This window comes from Echinops telfairi, unplaced genomic scaffold, assembly GCF_000313985.2.
Source record: "Echinops telfairi isolate 266 unplaced genomic scaffold, ASM31398v2 ScPeMD7_53;HRSCAF=182, whole genome shotgun sequence".
Lineage (NCBI taxonomy): Eukaryota > Metazoa > Chordata > Mammalia > Afrosoricida > Tenrecidae > Echinops > Echinops telfairi.
In genome coordinates this window covers 13,108,282-13,130,450 of record NW_022103951.1, presented here as the reverse complement: position 1 = coordinate 13,130,450, position 22,169 = coordinate 13,108,282, and the positions used below count along the sequence as shown (strand labels likewise).

Sequence of the window (22,169 nt, the reverse complement as noted above, 5' to 3'; positions counted from 1 at the left end):
ACACACACACACACACACACACACACACACACACACACACAGTTATGGCCTCAGAAATCCTCTCTGGAGTTGCTGTAGGTCAAGATTAACTCTATCAATCGATGGCAGTGGGTTGGGGGTTATCAGTACCTTCCATCCCCCCGAAGGGATTCTCCTCCCGAAGAACACAATTGCATTGGTTGCTGTCCCAGAGCATATCAGCTGGACAGAGCTTCTTGGAATGGGGACATCTAGGGAAAGAGAACAATGGACCAGATTGAAAAGCTTTGAAGGGTCATCATTATCTTTGGAACATTGTTTACCATGCGAACTGACATTTGTGAACTGTGTGCACCGCAAGAGATACATTTTACTACAGATGACATTTATTTTGAAATCTGTAGGAAGATGCTATGCCCTTTGGGAAAGTAATCATCTTTGGGGGACAGATTGGTGTTAGAGATGCTGCAGAGTACTGCTGTCAACTGAGCTTAGTGACCTAGAGTCAATACTGTTTGAGCATAGCCCCTAGGCATTATCTTCTTGAAAATGGAGACAAGGGGAGCCGGGGCACATGGAGAACATGGGTTCCTCTTCTCTGAGCTTCTATACTGCTGTGGTGAGGAGAGGGGCCAGGGTCTTCCAGGCGCCATGCTACCAAGTCAGCTCTGCTTCAGAGCAACCCTGTCTATTGAATTGCGTTCCACGGGGTTTTCAGTGACTAATTTCCAAACGTAAATCACCAGGACTTTCTTCTGTGGTTCCTATCGGTTGGCTCAAACCACCAACTTTTCAGTTAGCAGCCTAGTCGGATAATTAGTTGTATCTTGAGAAAATGCCTACATGAAATGTCAGTTAAGATCTAACTACCGGCTGGCCTTTTGACTGGCTAAAGACACCTCGCTGCCATAGAGTCCATTCTGACTCCTGGTGACCCTGCAGGACAGGACAGAACTGCATCTGTGGTTTCTGAGACGGCAACTCTCAGAGTATCTGGTGGTTTTGAACCGCTGACCTTGTGATCTGCAGCCCAACTGCGTTCTCATGAAAATGTTAACTGCTTCACTGTGGCAAAATCGAAGTAACCAACTTAGGTACTTGATGTTCTCATTGAGTGGGTTTTCTGTTTTGTTTTGTTTTTACCCTTCAATTTGCTTCTCTATATTAATCCTTCTATTTCCTTTTTAAAATCAATGGTCTTTACCGTAGTGGTTTCAAAATACTTCACAAAATGCTCTCCAGGAAAAGTCAATAACAAATTAATATTAAGGCAGTTTCATTTCAAATGAGAAATTTCCGGTTGGTGTGAAGTTGTGCAAGATTAGTAGTTTGAAACCACCAGCTGCTCCTCAGGAGAAAGCCAGAGCTTTCTACTCCTGTAAAGAGTTACAGTCTCAGAAACTCCTGGGGAGCAATGCTCCCTGTCCTGTATGAGTCCGAATCGAGTTGATGGCAGTGCAGAGGGATTCTCAGCCACAGACCATTACACCACTCCCTGATTTCAGGAACAAAACATAGAAACAGCTTGCCAGATGTTTTATTTCGGCCTGTTCCTGAAAAGAGGCCGTTTTCCAAGTATCAGGTTAGAGCACATTTTTACAGGAGCATTACAACCTGGTGCTGTTGAGTTGGGTCTAATCCCAGTTTTCTTGGCTGTATTCTTTTTTAAAACATTATTATTAATCAAGAGTTAATACATACATCATACCATTTCATAGTTCGATCATGTCAAGCAGAATTGTACAATTGCTCCCACAATCAGTTTCCAAACACCCTTTTTCTTTCTGAATTCCTTGACATCATCTCCCTTTTATCCTCTGCACTGTACATCGCCCCCCCACCCAACTCTTATTCTATCTGCTGATCCTATAAATTCATCAGTCCTGGGTTTTATATACTGAAAACCAGAAAACCATAGAACACATCTTCAAGAAGTTGACCCCCAATGACATAACACCTCTGAGGTACACCCTAATATGAACAAATGAAAATAAAAAATACAGAAAATGTTGACAGCCAGATTAGGTCCAGCATGCATCAGAGGGGGATCAACTGACAAGTTTTAATTGTTCGAGTCAGATTTATGCCTTTGATCTCCTATACTCATCTCTCCAGTGCCCTCTCTTCAGTAACCACTTACCTCCCATCCCTCAACTGTGGATAGAGGGAGTTCACCAGAGGCTTATTTCCTATGTAGTTCCCACAAATGTGTCTTGGGATCCCGCTGTCATCTATAGCCTTCTGCAAACTGGATTTTCACAATTTAGACTCTGATACTAATCCCTCCTTCAACTCTGGATCATATGGCTTACAATCCTTCGGTGACTGATGACGGTGTGCTTCTTCCACGTGGACTTAGTTGACATCTCACTTAGAGGGATGCTTGTTTCTTTATGGAAGCAGACTGCCAGGACTTTCTTCTGCAGTACTGCCGGGCAAGTTCAACCCACCTACCTTTAGGCTAGTCGTGAACAAAAAGGTTTACACCACCCAGGGACACCCCTACCGCAATAGGCTCTGCATAGTAAGGGTTTGGGGTCTCTTGAAATGCCCAGCTAGCACTGCCAAATGGTTACTACCAGTAGATCTGGGTTAGAAGCTAAGAGAAGAAGAACTTAATACAGAGCCAACACTGCAGGCCTCACACGTGAAGGATGCTGTGTTGTGGAGCAAAAGAATCACTTACCGATCTTCTTCGCCAACCTGGATGGACCTTCGGATGATTGAGTATGGGTGTTGGGGAGCCGTTGACAAGCACTTACAGCCCGTGTGGTTGGCAACTTTAACAGGCACTAATTCAGGTACTGATGTCAAAGGGACAGATATCTCAAAGAGCTGTAGCAGAGAAAGATAACCATGAACACACATATATTTCTAAACAATAATTCCTATAGTCGGCATGGTTGCCCGCGCCCTTAAGGTAGTCACTTTCGCAAAGTTGACTATTAAGAATGAGAACTAATAATATTAAGGAATGGAGTGCTGGAAGTCAGGGGAGTAGGGCTTTAAGCCACTTGACCAAGTGTTGAAGTAAGGTCAGGTCTCTTCCCTCTGCAGTGTTTCTGGTACCCTTGTAAAGGGTCACGGCTGGCCCCTGTTCTTGCTTTAAATCTGGATGTAAGTGCTAAGGATGAAAGGAAATCAGTGTTAGGAAGATTCTTTGAGATTTGGGGCATATTTGACTATTGTGCTAATACTTATCCCTTCCCATTATCACCACCACCTCCACTTCCTGTCTCTTAACCTTGGACTTGACTTGCTTTGACCAATAGGATGTCAGCAGCCATGCCACAAGCGCAAGTTTGAAGTGTGAATGCATGGTGGGACTTGTTCTCGGCTGCTTCAGCCACAGTCAGAGGAGAACATGATCTGGCTGGCCCGCTCGTTATAGGGATGAAGGACACAGGGAGCAGACTGGGGCCAACCTGCAGCATATAAGCCAACCCTGCCTAGTCCACTCCAGTTACCAACCCTTAGCTATATGAGCAAGCTAAAAAATTGCTGTTTGAAGCTACTGAGTGTTAGGGCATTTGTTACGCAGTGCTGTGTAGTAATAGCTGACTGATACAAGATCATCATGCACAAATGTATAACTCTAGTGAACACTTAAATAATTCTTTTTGTGTTTCCATAGGCCAGGAAATGACTTTTTTTGGTGAGGACTCTTCTATTAATCCAGTTAGCCCTTAAAACAACATTATGGGATGAGTATTTTATTCCCATCCTTACAGGTGAACAATCAGATATACAGAGAGGTCATGGAACTTGGCCAAAACCACACAGCTATTGAATGGGAGGAGTGGAGATTTGAACTCAGGCAGTCTTTACAGCCAGTGGTGAAGTTCTTAGGAGTGAGCCTTATTGCTTTTTCAAGGGAACTGGATGCACCCGGAAGAAGCAAGGTGAGACCTTGGCCACCAGAACCTACAGAGTCGCAAGTTAGTTTGGCTCCAGAGTGGTTCTCTGAGTATGGATGGATACGAACTGGATTTTAATGTGTTTCCTACTTAATCACCATCCCATGCAATTCGCACTAAACAGCCTATTCATTTGTTCACTTTGCTTCAAAGAGGTAGGTAGTTCATCAAATAGTCCATAACTTGAGGGTGAGAGGTAGTTTGTTGTTTAGTTAAAACTACTCTCAGGGGGTCTAAATATGACGCTTTCAAAAAAGGGTTATAAACTAGGCTTAAATGTGTTCTTTTAAATGATTCATTTGCTGAGTGGAGCCATCCAGATCCATTACTCCTCTCATTCTGAAGTGGAAGCAATCCATCACAACCGTGTTTACTTGGCTCTTTCACTGCGTAACAGAACTGTCTTCAGTCCAAGTCAGAATCGGTTTCCAGACTGTTGGCTTCGAAGCCACTTCATGGACAGTGTTGCAGCAGGAGACGCCAGGGGACCACCTAGTCACGACCCAAAGCCTCTTACAGTCTGCAAGTTTTGTTCTTCCCCAACAGTGGGGGCTTAGTCATCCTGTCATCTCGCCCGTCCCCAGCCCCCCTCACCTTGCAAATTGTCAAACGGTGGAGGTCAGAGTTTCTACAAGGTCCAAGATTCTGTAAAAGGATCCGGATAAGGAAGCTCTGAAATTTAAGGGCAATTTGGGTGGGGCTGGGGGGTAAAACAGTATTCCATCCTGTCCATGTAATTATGTCCATCACCCATGGATAGACTGGGTGCAATACGGGATGTGATTGTGCTGGCTCTTTGTTTGGTAATCGTGAGACAGCCTAGACAAATGGTGAGGTGCCTTAAACATAGGGCTGCTAATCGAAAGGTTGGTGGTTTGAACCCACCAAATGCTCTGATCCGAGTGACAATGACAACTTTCTAGGGGCTTTGAACTGCTGGTTTGTTTAGCAGCGCCCCCCCCCCCCCAATGCTTAACCCACCATACCATGAGGGGCTTCCCACTCCTCATAGCATTCTTTTCAATTGAGCAGCGCGGCACCCAAGGGACACACAAGCTAGCTCCACTCTCCTCCCTCTCTCAGTACCCGGTTCTAGATGTGCCGTCTCAGAAGCTGCAGAGAACGGTTGATGCGGTCCCGGGGGCTCACGATGCATGGGGGGTCTGAGTTTGCATTTTTTATTTTCCCAACACAGATACGTGAGGAATTCCCAACCTATACCCCAATGGGATATCGTCTGGCTCCTGAGTTTTTTTAGCTCATTTCCCTAACTTGGTTACTGCTACTCGCATCTGGATTGATGGGGTGGTTGCCACGACGGGCTCAAGCCTGACACATTGCGTGGATGGCGCCGAGGCAGGGAAGGCTACGCTCTGTAGATGGGCCACTGGGAGTTGGAGCTGACTGGCCAGTGCAGAGCAACACTGTCAACTCTCATCCGCTCGTAGTTTGCTTTGGACACCCTATCGGAGTGAGAGCAAGAACAACACACCACATGGGCACAAGGGATTGGAGAAGATGGACGGGGAAGAGTTGCTTCTTCTAAGGGATTATGTGCAAAGGGCTTTTGTGCACCGCCATCTCCATTTATCCCTAGCCATGTGACTTTGGAGAAGTTACCTCTCTGAGCCTCAGTTTCTTCATCTCTCAAGGGAGCTAATAGAATACATATTAGCTTCTTTCGGGGCTCGCATGAGCCAACTAACCCACATGAAGCCCCGAGCACAAAGCTGGGCAAGCCAAGCCGATACTACACCATCTCCGACCCCCCAGGCGTGGGGACAGGCCAGCCCCTCCATGCCCTCGCACCTGCTTGGAGACGTACGAGGTGCTGGTGTTGACACAGACCAGGCTCTCCTCATTGCAGCAGCCGCCGCAGCGGAAGACATTCACGCAGGGCGGCTTGAAGAACGTGTCAGTGCTCTGGCCCAGCTCTCGGGCCACCTCCACACAGGTCTCTCTCGGGCTGCACTGGGTCCGCTGCCATTCCTCGTCAATCACTGTGGGGAGGAAGCATGAAGGCCAAGTGCCACGTGGGCAGGGGTTACGTCCCACACAGATATTTTTCACTTCTCTAGCCCTGGCTTAGGAGCCCTGGTGGCATATGGTTATGAGTTGGGCCGTTAATCTCCAGGTAAACAGTTCAAAATCACCAGCTGCTCCTCGGGAGAAAGATGAGACTTTCAAGAGTTCCAGTTGCAGAAACCTACAGGGGCAGTTCTTCCTGGTCCTGGAGGGTTGCTGTGAGTCAGAATTGACTCGGAGCTATGGCTTAGGAGCCCTGGTGGTGTGGTGGGTTCCATGGTGGGCTACTAGCCACAAGGCCAGCAGTTCAAAACCACCAGCTGCTGCTCTGCTCCACAGAGGCAGTTCTAGTCTGTCTGATTAGTCCCGATGAGTCAGGATGAAGTTCATGGCAATGAATTTGGGTTGTTGTTGGGTGTTATTTGTTGTTTTTTTTTGAGTTAACCCTGGTTTATTTCATTCAATGGAATTTCTTTCTTTCCTTTTTCTTTTGGTCACCCCTTTGACTGAAGATTGTTTTCAACCCCAAATCTGTGTTCCTCCCCATTTCTCTAATTTCTTCAAAAACTGACTGCCATCGAGTCCAACCCTATAGGCCGCGGTAGAACTGCCACCTGAGGTTTTCAAGGCTGTGAATCTGTACAGGCGCAGGCCGCACATACTTCTCCCAAGCACTTTAATCACTGCACCACCAGGGCACCTCACCATCCCTTCACAGGACATAGTTCTCTTCTTTGTCTTTGTGGCACATAGCGACATTGGGGGCAACTAGAAAAGCAGGCCAATAAGGAAGTCAGCGGCTGCAGAGAGAGGAATCACGGACAAATGCTATTTATCAAGCAGTTTACAGGAGACAGCTGGAGAGCATTTCCTTCTCTCCCGCAAGGTGGAAGGGTCATTGTCAGCACCATGAAGAAATGTGACTCTCTTGAGTCCTAAGGAACTGTCGCGATGATGTCTGTGGCCATGGGGGCCATTCTGACTGATAGCCACCCTAGAGCATGGTATAGCACTGTCCCAAAGATTTCCAAGGCTGCTTTACTGATAGGTTGGCCTTTGAGCCCGCCAGCTCCTCCTCGGGAGAAAGATGGGGCAGTCTGCTTCCATAAAGATTCACAGCCTCAGAAACCCCATGGGGCCATTCTTCTTGGTCCTCCAGGGTCACTGTGAGTTACCATGTACTGGACAGCAATGAATTTGAACTTGTACGGAAACCGACTCCCACTTTGTGCAGCAGAGCAGCTGCTGGCCTTGAACTGCTGACTTTGCACTTAGCAGCTGCACCCCAGGCCTTCATTAAGTAACTGTAAACTCCAAAACCAAACCCACTGTCATCGAGCCAATACCGACTCACAGTAAGCCCACAGGGCAGGGTGGAAGCGCCCCTGTGAGTTTCAGAGACTGTAACTCTTCAGGAGAGTAGAAAGCCCATCTTTCTCCTGAAGAATGGCAGGCGGTTTTGAATTGCTGACCTTGCAGTTGGCAGCCTGATGTGTTACCTCTATGCCACCAGGATCCCGCCTAAGTAACTCTAGTAGGATTCATATCTAGCAAACGTGTGAATGGAAAGTTAAGAGGAGCTGCTCTTTCTGTAAGTCAGAGTCTTTCTCATTTGTAACTTGCCCACTGCTCCAACTTAATGATGAAAGGAGCCCCTGTTCATTTCGAAGGAAGGAACAATCTCTGGTCAGTCTAGCTCATTTGAGGAAACAAGAAAAAAAAGGGGGTAAGCCTCTGGGAATAAAACAGAAAAATGCAGACTTTTTAGTAAAACGGTGTTTGCTTTTCTTCCAGAGTTTATTTTTTTAAATTAGGTGTGTCACTTTGATACTTCCTATTGGATAGGCCTTTCTGCAGCTGTATTTGGAAAAAGATTCCATTATATGATAAAGACAACCTGTGCAGGCATTCTTTTCGCTTGCCATCGAACTGTGGCATGTATTATTTGTTAAAAGGGGATGTATAAAACTCCTCCTAGTGCTAGGCTGCTTTTTAATTGACACCCCAAGATCCTCTCCTCCTGGTATTCACCTCCTTGAGTAACCTGGTCCCCTTGAGTCTGGGTGGGGTCTGGTGACTTGTTGCTAAAGAACCAAATACAGTAAGACATGATGGGCAGCACTTTCATGATTATGTTGCAGAAGATTGCCTCCTGTCTCCTACGAAACCTCTCTTTTATCTTGCTGCCACCTCTCAATCTCTTGCTAGTCTTTTGGGCTTGCATGCTTTGCTGGATTGAGCGCCTGTGTCAGAGGGGCCGACATGGCAAGGCAAGAACTAAGGCAGCTTTGGCCAACAGCCTACAAGATAGTGAATCCTGCTGAGACCCACGGAGCGCACTTGCAAGGGGAGCCTGACACAGCTGCATCTGGATATGAATATGGTCCAAGCTGTTCCCTTGATGGTAGCCTCCTGGGAGACCCTGAGGCAGTCATACCTACCTCAGCCACGTCAGGATTCCTAATGCACAAAAGCTGTGAGATAAAAGCATATTGTAAACCAGTACATTCCAGCATCATTCGTTATGCAGCATTAAATGATGCCTTCTCCACCTACACCCTGTCTACAATCATATGTATTAGTCTTTCTCCAGGTTGTTCTAATATATATTAGTAGCTCCACCACTGCTTCAAGTCTGGATACAGTCCTATTGTTTGAGATGTTACCCCAGTTTCTTACTTATTCCATCTTGTGCATATTCCTTTTCCATTCTCACCACCCCCATCTCTACCCACCATTTTCCTCCTATGTTGCTTCTTCAATTCACTGAAACACAAATACAAGATGTTTGGGCAGCTGAGGAGTACTTCATTGATTAGACAAATTACCTACGCTTTCAATTATACAACACATTCTATCAGTTACCAAGTGGTCATACGTTAACCACGCCTACACTGCAACTCAGCAATGCCCTCGTGGCTTCTGGTGCTGTGGATGGCATCCAAAGAGTTAAATGCCTAACTGGAGGCCACAACATTCTCTGGCAAACATCACATTGCTTAGGGCACTGCACATGCCTGTGACAGTCTCCTGGTAGCAAACTGCCAGCCTTGCATAGAGACGGATCCTTTCCTTTATTTTCAAGGCTGTTATTCGCCAGTCTGGAGTCCTGGGTGCTTCGAGTAGCAGCAGCATCCATTCGTGTCCTAGGCATACCATATATACTTGTGTATCAACCGAGTTTTTCAGCACATTTTTAATGCAATTTTTGTGGTAAAATTAGGTGCCTCAGCTGATATTCGGGTCGGTTTATACTGGAGTATATATGGTACCTGTCTCCCATACTATAACTCAGCTTGCAACTGCTACTTTTCCCTGCACGCCAAAGAATGTTGAAGACATTTAAAAAGCTGTACTTAATATATTGGTAAATTTCAATGTAGGGATGTCAAGTGCATACTCCTTGTTGGTAAATACCCACCTTATTTTACTTTCTAGGTAAACTTAAGGAGGTTTTGTTGTTGTTTTTTATTCAGATCCCTTTAGGTGGATTTCTTTTGTCTTTACATCCCTGAGTTAAAAGTCGAATTCTGTATTTTGAAGTGTCCTTTTCAGTTGGTTTTGATGTTGAAATCAAATGGAATATTGCTCACTAAAGGAGCCTTGGCGATGGAGTGGGTTACGCATTGGACTGCTAACCGCAAGGTCAGCAGTTCACCGCGCCCCCTCCACTACCCCGATTGCTCTTCGGGAGAAAGGTGAGGCTTTCTACTCCCATAGTTACAGTCTCAGAAACCCCAGGGGCACTTCTCCCCGGTCTTATAGGGTCACCGTGAGTCTGAATCAACTTGATGGCGGTGACAGGGAACCAGGACTCTGCAAGGACCCCTATGCTGGGAAAGGGCCCCCCCACGCCCCTTCTAAAACGTGCCTGCCCGATGGGTGCATTTATCTGATAAAGAGAAAGGACTGGCCTTCTCCTTCGCAGACCTACCTTTCAGCGTCTCGATGTCATAGAAAGTGGCGGCAAACCTGGTGGACCGATGAGACGCTGAGCGAGCGTCTAGGCTGGTGACATCTTTGAGCTTCAGCCGGCATCTCCACAGCTTCCAGTCCTCGGAGTGCGTGATGCGGAGCAGCTCTTCCAAACTCGAGGCAGCCTTGATCTGCTGCTCAGATGGAGACGCCTGCTGGAAAGAGAACACCACCGGCTTCACAGCAAGTCTGATCATTCTTCCAAAAGTGAAACATAGGCCTGCCGTGTGACCCCACAAGTCCTCCCCTTGGGGTAGACCTTCAAGAATCGGAAGCAGGACCCCAGGCAGACACACGGCCACCCAAGTTCATTGCAGCGGCATTCGCCATCGCCTGAAAGTGGAAACCACCCAAGTGGCCCATCCACAGAGGAGTGGATCAACAGCCTATCAAACAGACATACAGCCGAGCATCCTTGTGCTCAAACGAGGCAGGGGTTCTAAGATAGGCTACCGCATGGATGAGCCTAGAGACCCTCATGCTGAGCAAAAGCAGCCAGTCCCAGAAAGGGCACATGTTTTCTGACCTCACTTAGAGGAAACATGGTGAGTAGAAAGTAAATGGTGGCAGAGGGTGGCGGGGTGGGCAGAGTGACTCTGAGTACCAAGTTTCTGTTGCGAGCGATGACAAGTTTTTTTTAAATGGTGTTAACGGTTACATAACATTGTACGTACGGTCACTAAAGTGTACACTCAAATAGGATCAAAACGGCACATTATATGTTTGTGTTGCTGTTGGTTGCAGAGTGGGACTGTCCCTGGAGGGGTTTCAAGGCTGTGACATTTTTGGAAGCAGTTTGCCAGGACTCTCTTCTGAGGTGCTTCTGAGTGGGTTCAAACCATCACCATATTGGCTTGTAGACAAGTGCTCAACTGTTTGCATCACCCAGAGACTCCTTATATAGAGTTGACCAAAGTTAAAAAAAATAAGTTACTGAAATTTCCATTTGTCTTAATAACCTTTACTTACCAAAAAAAAAAAAGTAAATAGATCTTAGAACCCGAGAGAAACCAATCACATGTGCTCCAGTGTCTATGAAAAATGATGTCTGTTAGTATTTGGGATTCCCACTCGGCTCATTGGTGAGCGAATCAGAGCATTGACTTAAAAACAATATTTGGCATATTTGTGGTGCCATTAGCCAACCATTGTTTTCCAGTTAGTTCATTTGTCTGACAAAGTGGCACACCCGCCCCAGGAAACCTGCCTACAGTCACACAAGAAAGATGGGGAGACCCTGAGGATTAGAAGTTTCCACTTCTAACCCTCTGTTTCTTTTTCTTTTTGAAACATGTTTACAATTTCAAAAACAGGATTTTTTTCCTGATAAAATAGACTGCTATAATTTCTGTGGGGAAAATTGCTTTCTACAGAGTTGCATGAACTTTCTGGGTTTGAAAGAAGAAGAGTTCGGTCAGTGAGATTTTCAGTAACTTCATTGCTTAAACTTAAGAGGCTGATTACATAAGGAATGATGCATTCCCACTGTGACATGTTACACAATCCCCAAGACCAATGGCAGAGATGGATATGGTGACAGAAGGACCTGAGGTCCTTCCTTCTTGGAATGTGCTGCAGAAACTATGAGGTGGTCTGTCTACGGTCTGCAGCTGAGGCCTGGCATCTGTTTTTTGCTGAGCTCTTTTGGAGAGCAGCTAGGTTTTTGTTTGGCTGGGTGGGTGGATTTGTGTCGGCCAAGGGGAATTTTGACAGAGGAGTTGCAACAGAGGCATTCGTGGTCATTTCTAGCGCCTTCCAGACCATGATTCAGAGTCCATCCGTCATAGCTCCGAACTGGATGTTTTTGTTGGGGTCCAGTGGAACAGTTTCTGCAGATGTTTGCCCTTTTGTGGCAATTTGATCAATTTAATATTTTATCTAGTGCTGCTATGGACTAAAAACATCTCAAGACATGAATTTGTAAAGTCAGATTGCTTGGGAGTCCAGGTGTACGTGTTTGCATACCTGTGTGTCTGTGTATGTATTTAATAAAAGCAGAAGAATCTTGAACATATAAACTGAAGGACTGAGCCAATAGAGAGGAAGGAACTAAAAACATATGCAGACGATAGGATACAGGGGCTGGTTTCAGATGATTTCCAAAGAAATGGCCATTGTATGAATGATGTGAGGGTCACTTCTGGTGGATTGCATGTTTATAATAGATGGGCCACTTGGAAAAGGAGCTCATCCCTATGGGGTCAAGTTCAAGCCAAGGCAATGTTCTGGGAGTGAGGGGCAGTGGAAATTTGAGAAGTGCAGATAGTATTTGTGGAATAGGCATTGAATTCGGATAAGGCACCACGTGTTAATCCAAGAAGTCTGTGGAGACTCTGAGTACTGGGTAATGCCCCTAGCAATGAATTTCTATGATTCTTCAAGAGGGCTCCTCGGTCAATAGTCTGTCTTTTCCTGGTTATTCACTTCCTCATTCCTCCTGAGTTGGGCGGCACCGTGACTTTATATCTAACACAGTCTTCAAAATACATTTTTGTTTTGCAACACTGCTTCATGGAAAATCATGAAAACCATCCACGTGGTTGAAGACATTTTTAAAACTATAAAATATGGAAAGGATTTTACTTTCTTGAGTCTGAGATCATCTGAGGTATGCATGACTTCATTGTTCTTCCCGGCTCCAAGTCAATCTCAGGAGGGTTTGAAAATCCACCCAACTGTGAGAGTTCAGGACTGTCAGCTCTCTGAACTGAATTAGAGCCACTGAATGACTCATCTGACAACGCATCATCGAAATTCGGTGTATATTCTAGTCCTAGCATGTTTTCAGCAGACTTGAAGCTGCATTATTTCAAAATTAGTCTTTGGGAACTTTGAAATCGGAGCAGCTCATCCCACTATTATAAAATGGCAGGCAGCACTTACAAGAGGGCCTGCGTGGAAACCTGGGCCCTTACTCAGGGAGGGCGGGCATGTCGAAGGGGTCAAGAGTGTGTGGTTGTTTACAGAAGACTTTTAGCCCTGGTTCACTTCAGTACAGTCAGCATCATGCTAACGTGTTTGTGTACAACCAAAATAAAAAGGGTGAGTACCGTTCCAAAGACATACCGTATAATATCGAGTATAAGCCGACCTGATTATCAGCCAAGGCACCTACATTTATGACAAAAACTGCATTAAAAATGTGCTGAAAAACTCATCTTATACAATGTATTTACAGTATTTAAACCATTGATTATTTTTTGACAGCATAAGCTACTCATGATTAGTCAAATAAATCGTTCTTAATTTCTTCTTCCTTCCTGATGAAAGTGCTCATCAAAAAGGAAATTATTCAAAAGCAGCCAGCAAGAGGAAGGAAGTGAAGCCAGGTATCAGATCCCTGCTTTTGATTATAACAGTAGCTTTCGGGTGGTGGGAGGGATAATTAATCCAAGACTGCTATGTTCCCTGATGTCTTGATGACCACGAACCAGAGTCTGCATCGTGAGGCTGGCAGTCTTTGTAAGACTTTGCGGTTACTTTTCCCGAGAGCAGAACGGCTCCCGAGACTGAACAAGGCCCTGGCCTTTGGGAAGCAGATAGTCAGGCATGTCTTTTAAGAAGCCTCTGAGTGAGTTCACACAACCAACCTTTTGGCTAGTAGGAGAGTAAATGTTTGTGCCACCCTAGGACTCCTAATAAGACTTTGCTATTATTTAAATAAGGAGCCCTAGTGGCTTAGTGGTTATGGGTTGGGTTGCTATCCACAAGGGCCACAGTTCAAAACTACCAGCAACTCCTCGGGAGAAGGACGAGGTTTTCTACTTTCATAAACAGTTAGACTTGGAAACTCAAGAGGGCAGTTACACCCTGTCCTATAAGGTCACTGTGAGTTGGCATCAACTCGATGGCAATGAGTTTTTGAGTATTATTTGAATGGAAGGAAACTTGGTGGCTGCTCCTTGGGAGAAAGATGAGGATTTCTACTCCCATAAAGTGACAGTCTCATATCTTACACTGTCTGTTGTCTCCCTTCACCCACATTTCTGTTATTCTGTTATTAGTGTAAGATATGAAATAATAATAATATATAATTGATCAAGGACTCACGAGGATGGGAGTGGAGGGGAAGGGAGGGAGGGGAAAAAGAGGAGTTTTTACCAAGGTCTCAAGTAGAAAATGTTTTGTAAATGATGATGGTAACATAGATACAAATATGCTTGTTACAATTGATGTATGGAATGTTATAAGAGCTGTAAGAGTCCCCAATAAATTGATTTTTTTAGTGACAAAAAAGTCACAACCTCAGAAACCCACAGGGGCAGTTCTACTCTGACCTACAGGGTTGCTATGAGTCAAATCTATTCAATGGCAGAGGCTTTATTATTGAAATGTATATTGCTTTCTCAACTACAGTATAAAGGGCAGTCATTTCTCTTCTTTTGTTAATTGCTAAATTTGTATGTCATTCTCCCCTGGAACAAGCCTGGGCCTCATTATTACTCATAGTTCAGCAATAATCTTAACCAAGTATGACCAAGATGACAGGTAAGCTGCATGGAAGGTGTGGGGGCCGGTGTGTAGGAGGGACCTGGAGGTGTCCGTGTGGTAGGAAAGTAAAAGACCTTACAATTTCCTGCTCTTTTGAACTGCCAGTTGCCATTTCCTTCCCTCAGCAAAAATGTTGAGTCAGGTAATATATCTGAAGGGTGAACAAAGGCATGGTTTGTGGATCTCAAGAAACCCACTGAAAACACAGCAGGAGGTTTACTTTGGTTGGAACACAAAGTAGATTACAGAGTGGGAAGACTGGGAAATGAGAGGAGGAACAGGAGTTGGTACAATGAGATACTGTTTCACACCCATTTTTATTGTTGTCGTTGCTATTAGGTGTCATCAAGTTAGTTCCGACCCAAAGTGACCCAATGCACAACAGAACAAATGAAACATTGCCTCCTCACCATCCTCACAATTGTTTCTACGCTTGAGCCCATTGTTGCAGCCATCTTGATGAGGGCCTTCTTTTTTTTTTTTTTGCTGCTGCTCTATTTTACCAACCATGATGTCCTTCTCCAGGGACTGGTCTTTCCTGACAACACGTCCAAAGTATGTAAGACAAATATAAAAAAGACTAAATGGGTGCATAAGCAAATGTGATAAAGAAAGCGGCTGGTGCCTGGCTATCAAAAGATATAGAATCTGGGGTCTTAAAGACTGGAAGTTGAACAAGCGGCCATCTAGCAGAGATGCAACATGCCCACATGGAAGAAGCACACCAGCCTGTGTGCTCATGAGGTGTTGACAGGATTGGGTGACAGGCATCAGAAGACCCAAAACAAACAGACAACACCATATTGTTGAGAACGAGGGAGGTCAGAGCAGAGACCCCAAACCCCTCTGGAGACAATGGGGTCATGCCCTCACAGAAGGGTCAAAAGGAAGGGATGAGTCAACCAGGGCGTAGTATAGCACCAATGAAACACAAAATATTCCTCTGATTCCTTGAGGGTTCCTCAGCCCCCCACTATCATGACCCTAGTCCTGCCTTTCAGTGCGGGCTAGACTGGAGTCACATGCACAAGTACAGATAAGACATAAGAGCTCACCATACATGGAATCCAGGAACAGGAATGGGAGTAGGAATACCAGGAGGATAGAGGGAAGGTGGGGAGAGGGAGGGAGGAAGAGGGAATCGATTGCAATGATCAACACAAAACCACCACAACCACCACTACCCCCAGGGGGACAAACAACAGAAACCATGGGGGAAGGTAGATGATGGTCAGTGTGAGATATGAAACTAATAATAATTTATAATTTATCAAGGGGTCACCAGGGTGGGGGGAAGGAGGGAAAAAAAGCTGATACTAAGGGCTCCATTGAAATTAAATGTTTAGGAAATAATGATGGCAACATATATACAAATATGCTTGATACAATTGACATGTGGATTGTTATAAGAGTTTAAGGAACCCCCCAATAAAATGATCTTTTAATTAAAAGAAAAAAGACTAACAATACCAAGTGTTGATAAGGATGTGGACCAAGGGAAACCCTCACCGTTTTCAGACTGGGTTGTGAAATGGCACAGTCCCTTTGGAAAGCGGTTTCACAATTACCTAAAATATCAACATAAATTTGCCATGTGACCCACTAACGTCACTCCTAGGTGTCTACCCAAGAGATAGAAATTAGATTATTGATTGCTCCGGGCTATCAGTGGGAATGAAGATTAGTTGCAAAAGAGCATGAGGGATCTTATATAAATAATGGCTGCACCACTCAGTACATTTACTGAAACCCATTGAATTACATAAAACAGCAGGATGGGTAAATATATATACATATATAGTTACTTTCAAACAAAAAATAATTGGAGATTTGGAATTTTCTGGCTACTTGAATCCAATTTGGAAAGATTTGAAAATATGGATGGGTTAACCAATGGAATATTCGTAGACATTCATTTCCTTGTTTTGGTATTTTGTTCATTTCTTCTTTTTGCCTTAGTTAATGCTGTTTCTTTGGCCTGGAATGCCCTTGCCCAGTTCCTTTTCCCAGCTTCAGTTCAATTAGGCAAACCTATCCCCCAGCCCCAACCAGTTTGGGCCCCTCAGTCACATGGATTCTGAGATCTGTCCTTTTGCTTCTCAGCACTTAGCCACCATTGACACTCATTGATTATTTGTGTCACAACTTGTTCAGTGCCTGGTTTCTCCATTGGGCTTTGAGGATAATTTGAATTATAATGCTAGATCTTATTCACAGAACAATTGTTGTTAGGTGCCATCAGATTGGTTCTGACTCATAATGACCCGATGTAAAATAGAAGAAAATTCTGTCGGGTCCTGCATCACCACCACATTGAAGGTTTTCTTGTCTTCTGACTCTTCACTTAATACACATATATTCAAGAAAGGAATAAACAAATGGATTTCCCAACAATTTTAGCAAATTTAACTCAGAGCTTGTTCGTTTCTTCAGACAAGCTTATTTCTCCTCTGGGTATCGTCTTAAGTGCTCTCCTTTCAGGTCCAAAGACAATGTCATTTCTTCCATCAAGTGGTCCGTGATGTCCCTGACTTCAATTATATGACTTGTGAACACATTGCATTCCCTTTACTAGACTCTGGTCACCTCAAGGGAAGGATCTGTGTATGATTCATCTTTGTACGGGATAAGTAATTACTATATATCTGATAAACATATTTATGAGTAAAAACTGTGAGGGGGCTTCAAAAGGTTCATGAAACAATTATATTATCTCTCACTTTTATTTTTTTCATGAACTTTTTGAAGCCCCTTCATATAGGTATGTATGTGACTGACAGCAAATGGGCCCAGGTTGATGAAGTCTGTTATGTTATGTGATGCAAATCATTTGCATGGTGTAGTGCTTCTTAACATTTACTGTGCATTCCAATTAACTAGGGATCTTGGTAAAATGCAGATTGAGAGGCAGTTGGTCTAGGGTGGGACCCAAGACCATTGCATTTGTAACAGGTTCCCCAGCAATGACACTATGGTTGACTGGCAGAGCACACTTTAAGATTCTCAATGTTGGCTTCACTCTGAATTTCCCTGCACAGAGGCTTCAAAAGAAATACAGATGCTGGGGTTCTATACGCAGAGAGGCTTGTTTTATGGGTCTGAGGTATAGCTTTGCCATCAGGACTTTAGAAAACTTCCCAAGTCTTAACCAAGGAGAGACTGACTGAGGGTATCTTGGAGGAAGTGCAGCCAGAATTCTGCTTAGAAGCAAGGATGGCAAGACTTTGTCTCATGCACTCTGGACAGGTCAGGAGAAAGCAGGAGATGGATGGGCACAGTGTCTGCAATGGTGGGTTCCAATAGGAACAATTGTGAGGATGGTGCAGGACTGGGCAGTGTTTCCTTCCAGTGTACAGAGGGTTGCGATGGGTGGGAACCCACGCAATGTCACCTACAAATGACAGCAACAATGTTAGGCTCTGACTCTTGCAACTTACATAGAACAGAATGACGCCTTACCTGGTCTTGCGCGATCTCTGTGATTCTTTTGTCTGAGCCCCTAGCTGCAGTGTTTAATAGGAAAGAGTTGTTTGATGCCTCTAGGAGAACTCATCTCATTCTTGAAATCCCTTTGAGGTATATCTTGGGTTCAACATATTTGTGTCAGAGAAGTTGGTGACAATGGATTTGGGGAGCCTATTTCTAACTCAAGTCACCTGATTGTGGGTGTACAACCCACCTCCCAGCCTGCCTGACGTTTTCAAGACTGGAGAGCAAATAATATGATTTCCCAGGCTTGATGGCTCAAGGAAGTCAGTGTCCTTTATGTGAAACCATCCTAAAGGACCAACTAAATTGCTTCAGAAACTTCCAGACAGCCCAAAACGGAATGAAAAGTAAGAGGTACTGCATTAACCGACTGAAGTTCCACACAGAAGTGGACATCAGAATCTTTCCACCAAGGCCTCCCTTTACAATAGTTCAAAGACAATGCTGATGAGAACAGAAACAAGTGGAAGGAGTCTGGCTTTGGGTCGAATCTTGGCTCTGGGCTCAGATCTTTAGTAAGAACTTTCCAAGGAGGACCCTGACTACTTTCCTGCAAATGTTGCATAAAGCTTTTCTTTGACTCCTCCCACCGCACGCAATTAGGAACCCTCCTGTTTTATGGAAAACAATAAGGGTTGGCAAGGATCTGGAGAAATTAGCACCTTTACCCACTGCTGGGAGGGATGTGAAATGGCGTAACCACTGGGGAGAGCAGTTTCGAGGTTGCTTACAAAAGTAAACAGATCCAGCGATGCTGCTCCAAGACAGGTACCCACGAGACTGGAGAGCAGACAGTCAAGCAGACATAGCGCCCCCATTGCTCCTCACATAGACAAAAGCAGGAAGCTGCCTAAATGCCCATTGACAAAAGGACAGATTAATACAATGTGGGCGCATTGGGATATTACTCAGCCACCAGGAGGAAGGCCATCCTGAGACACGCTACAGTATGGACGAACCTTGAAACCATCAAGAGGAGTGAAATGAATCAATCTCAAAAGGACACTTGTCGTCTGATCTTACTCGTAAGAAGGATCTGGAATAGGCAGAGGTATAGAGATCAGTTTATATGGCAAGAGGTTTCCGTGGTCACGGGGGTGTCTTGATTAGCACCATTTGACATCACTAAACTGTTCACGTGAAAAATGTAAAATCAGCAACTGCTGTGTTACACTCATATGTATACTTACCATAACAAACAACAACAACAACAACTAACAGTAGTAATAATAAAAGAACCCCTTGTTTTAGGGAAGGAAAAAGAGGCCAGCATTGCTAACTGCCCTATTGGTCTATTCTTTCTTTCTTTCCTTTTAAAAAAATACTATTTCTTATTGTCAATTAGCTGGGGGCTTACATTTCAGATCATCAGCTTTGTATTCAACAGTTTCAACTACTGATCGACCCCTCCACCCATTTACTCTTCACCCACTCCTTGATTTATTGTCTCTCTTTTGTGCACTATTGTTTTCCATCTCACTCGTTAACACCCATCAACAGACTATCTGTTGCTTTAGCTTGCCCCCATTGCCCCTGCTCCCAACCCTGGCAATCTCCGGTCTGGTCCCTTTGCTGTGAAAGTTTTTATCTTTCCCTCACCCCTTAAATCATTGGTCTCATATAATATTTATTCCTTTGTGATAGGGCTAATTTCCTGCCACATAATGTCTCCCAGGTCCATGTATGCCATGGGGAACTTCATGGTTTTATAATGTTGTATCACTGCATGTACCAGAGTTTCTTTATCCATTCTTCTACTGAGTGGCATTCAGGTCATTTCTATCTTGCTATTGTGAACAGTGCTGCGATGAACCCCAAACTCAAACTCATGGGCATCAAGTCAATGCTGACTCATAGCGGCCCCCCGTGGGTTTCAAAGTCTGTAACTGTTTAGGGGGGTAAAAAACCCAGTTTTTCTCCCACAGAGCTGCTGGGAGTTTTGAACTGCCACCCATATGGATCACGGCCCAATGCCTAACAGACTACACTGTATGTTTGCTCATGTTATGACTCTTTATTGTCTAGGTCGATATATGCCCAGCAGAAGGATGGTTGTTGGGTCATATGGGACTTCGATTTCCACTTGTTTAGGGTAGCATCGTAGCCCTTTCCACAGTGAGTACATGTTTTTACAGCTGCGCCAGCAGTGGATGGGGGTTCCAATATGTCTACACCCTTTCCAGCATCTGCTATTTTCAGGGGAGGAGGGGGTGGGTGGTGGTTGGTACTTGGCTGTCGTTATTGACCTTGAGAGTCATGCATTCCTGTGTTTCGAATCCCTTTCTAATCTGTTGAGACCTGTGTTTGTTTGTCTTTGTCAAATACTGTCTTCATGAAGTTTGGTGATGAGGGGTATGGTGGATCAAATTGATCTGGTTTCTATATCCAGCATTTTTCTGCGTATTTGTTTAAGGATTGACCAGTGTTGCCAGTGAGCATGGTTCTCGAGCTCTGGAGTTCAAGGGAGGCTCAGTCAGCAATTTCCCTTTTTCAGTGGCTTTGGAGAGGCTGATTAGGTGGCCAGACAATCATTCTCGACACCCTCCACCTCTTTGAACCTTCTTCTGTTTCTTGGATGATCCATTTATATTTCATTTTTAACTTGATTTTTAAGGCTCAGCTGAAACCAAATTTTTACAGGCTTGGGGCCCAAGTCACATTGATAAGCTCCTAGCCATCCTCTCCAGATGTTGCTGTCCCTGTCCCTGAGTATTCCTAGCTCAACTACCTCCAGAGGTACCTAGGGAGAAAGACCGGGCAATCTACTTCTCTCAAAACCAAACCAACAATCCCTCAAACAGCACAGCCATTTGTAGACTCTATGGTTTGGTTTGGGTTATTGATACGGCTTACTTGTCTCCACTCCAATGACTCTCAAGGAAACTGCCCAAGTCATGTTTTGATTCGTGAGTGCATGTCAACGTTTTGCAGCTTCAACTTTGACCACTCTAAAGTGAAGATAACATTTTCCCCAAAGGAAGCTCTGCCAAAGAGCAAAACTTCTCTTGCTGTCTGGACAGACAACCTTTTGGAGAGGAGAGAACCTGGATTTGTATTGCTTAAAATTGGCTTTGAATGATATAGTACTCTGGGAAATATGTTGGCAGTTTCTTTTAGAAAAAGTCTTGTTTGTTTGTATATTCATTATGCTGTTGTTGCTAGGTGCTGTCACGTTGGTTCTGACTCATAGCGACCCTGTGTCCTGCGCCATCCTCACATAGTCTCATGACACAGCAATCTCACTCCTGACCATTTCCCTACCTTTGAGAAAGGAAGACTTAACTCCACCCAGAGACCTGTACACAAATATAGATAATCACTTTATTTATCATAGCTTTGGAATGGCTCCAAACTGGGACCAACCCATAGGACTCTGAATGAGTGAATGGTTAACCAAACTGGGGCCCATTCCCACCGGGGAATATTACTTGGCAATGAAAAAGAACGAGCTACTGATGTGTGGTGATCCCTGGGTGGTGCAAACAGGTGCTCAGCCAGTCATTAAATCCACCCAGGGGCACCTAGGAAGAAAGGCCTGGTGATCCAACTCCAAATGAACACAGCCATTGAAAATCCTAAAGCATACACAGTTCTACTTGCAGACACACGGGATCATCATGAGCCAGGTTTGACCCAACAGCAACTGGTTTGGGGTTTAGTTCTTGGTAGGTTCAACACCTTGAATGGTTCCCAAAGGCACTATGCTGAATGAAAGGAGATGATCTCAAAGAGTTACATGCAGTATGATTCCAGTTATCTATGATATTCTCAGCAAATGAAGCCACGGTGATGGAAGGCAGATCTTTGATTGACAGGGGTTGGGGGGAGGTACAACTAGAGAGTAGCACAGGCAGCCTGTTGGGTGATGGAGCAGTTCTATCTTCTGATTATGGTGGTGTTTCCACAAAACCCCTATGCATTTTACTGCGTGGTGATGGATTAAAGGAAATCAACCAGTTTTGAAGTTAGGCACTGTTCCTTTTAATGGATTTGGCTGAGAGTCAATGACTTAATTTCCGAAGCCCCTCTTTCCTTATTTATGAAAGGACAATGTTAATAGTATGCACCCCCTAGAGCTGATGGAAGACTGTACGAGGTTCAATATAGGAAAGGATGTGGTGTCACGTGCACATTCAGTAACTTAGGGAGTGGCATCGAGGGTGTGTGTTGGGGTTTAGAGTTCTGTGTGTCTTGATATCCACTAGTAATAAGGGAGGTGAGCTTGACAAGAGACAGATGGAGCAACTGAACCACAGTACAGTAAACCAAAACCCTTCCCAGGTAAATCAAGGA

At 44.7% G+C, this 22,169-nt stretch overlaps 1 protein-coding gene across 2 annotated transcripts in view; it reads right to left on the bottom strand.

The window, feature by feature from the left end:
* VEGFD (vascular endothelial growth factor D) overlaps positions 1-22,169 on the bottom strand; it is a 40,710-nt gene that overhangs the window by 10,364 nt on the left and 8,177 nt on the right. Inside the window, exons 2-5 of one of the 2 annotated variants that reach the window (XM_045290752.1) lie at positions 9,856-10,051; positions 5,706-5,896; positions 2,666-2,814; positions 130-230 (exon numbers count right to left, since the gene is read on the bottom strand). In XM_045290752.1, the coding sequence (XP_045146687.1) occupies positions 130-230; positions 2,666-2,814; positions 5,706-5,896; positions 9,856-10,051 (637 nt within the window). The remainder of the gene's footprint in view (positions 1-129; positions 231-2,665; positions 2,815-5,705; positions 5,897-9,855; positions 10,052-22,169) is intronic. The other variant, XM_045290753.1, reaches the window with a different exon arrangement.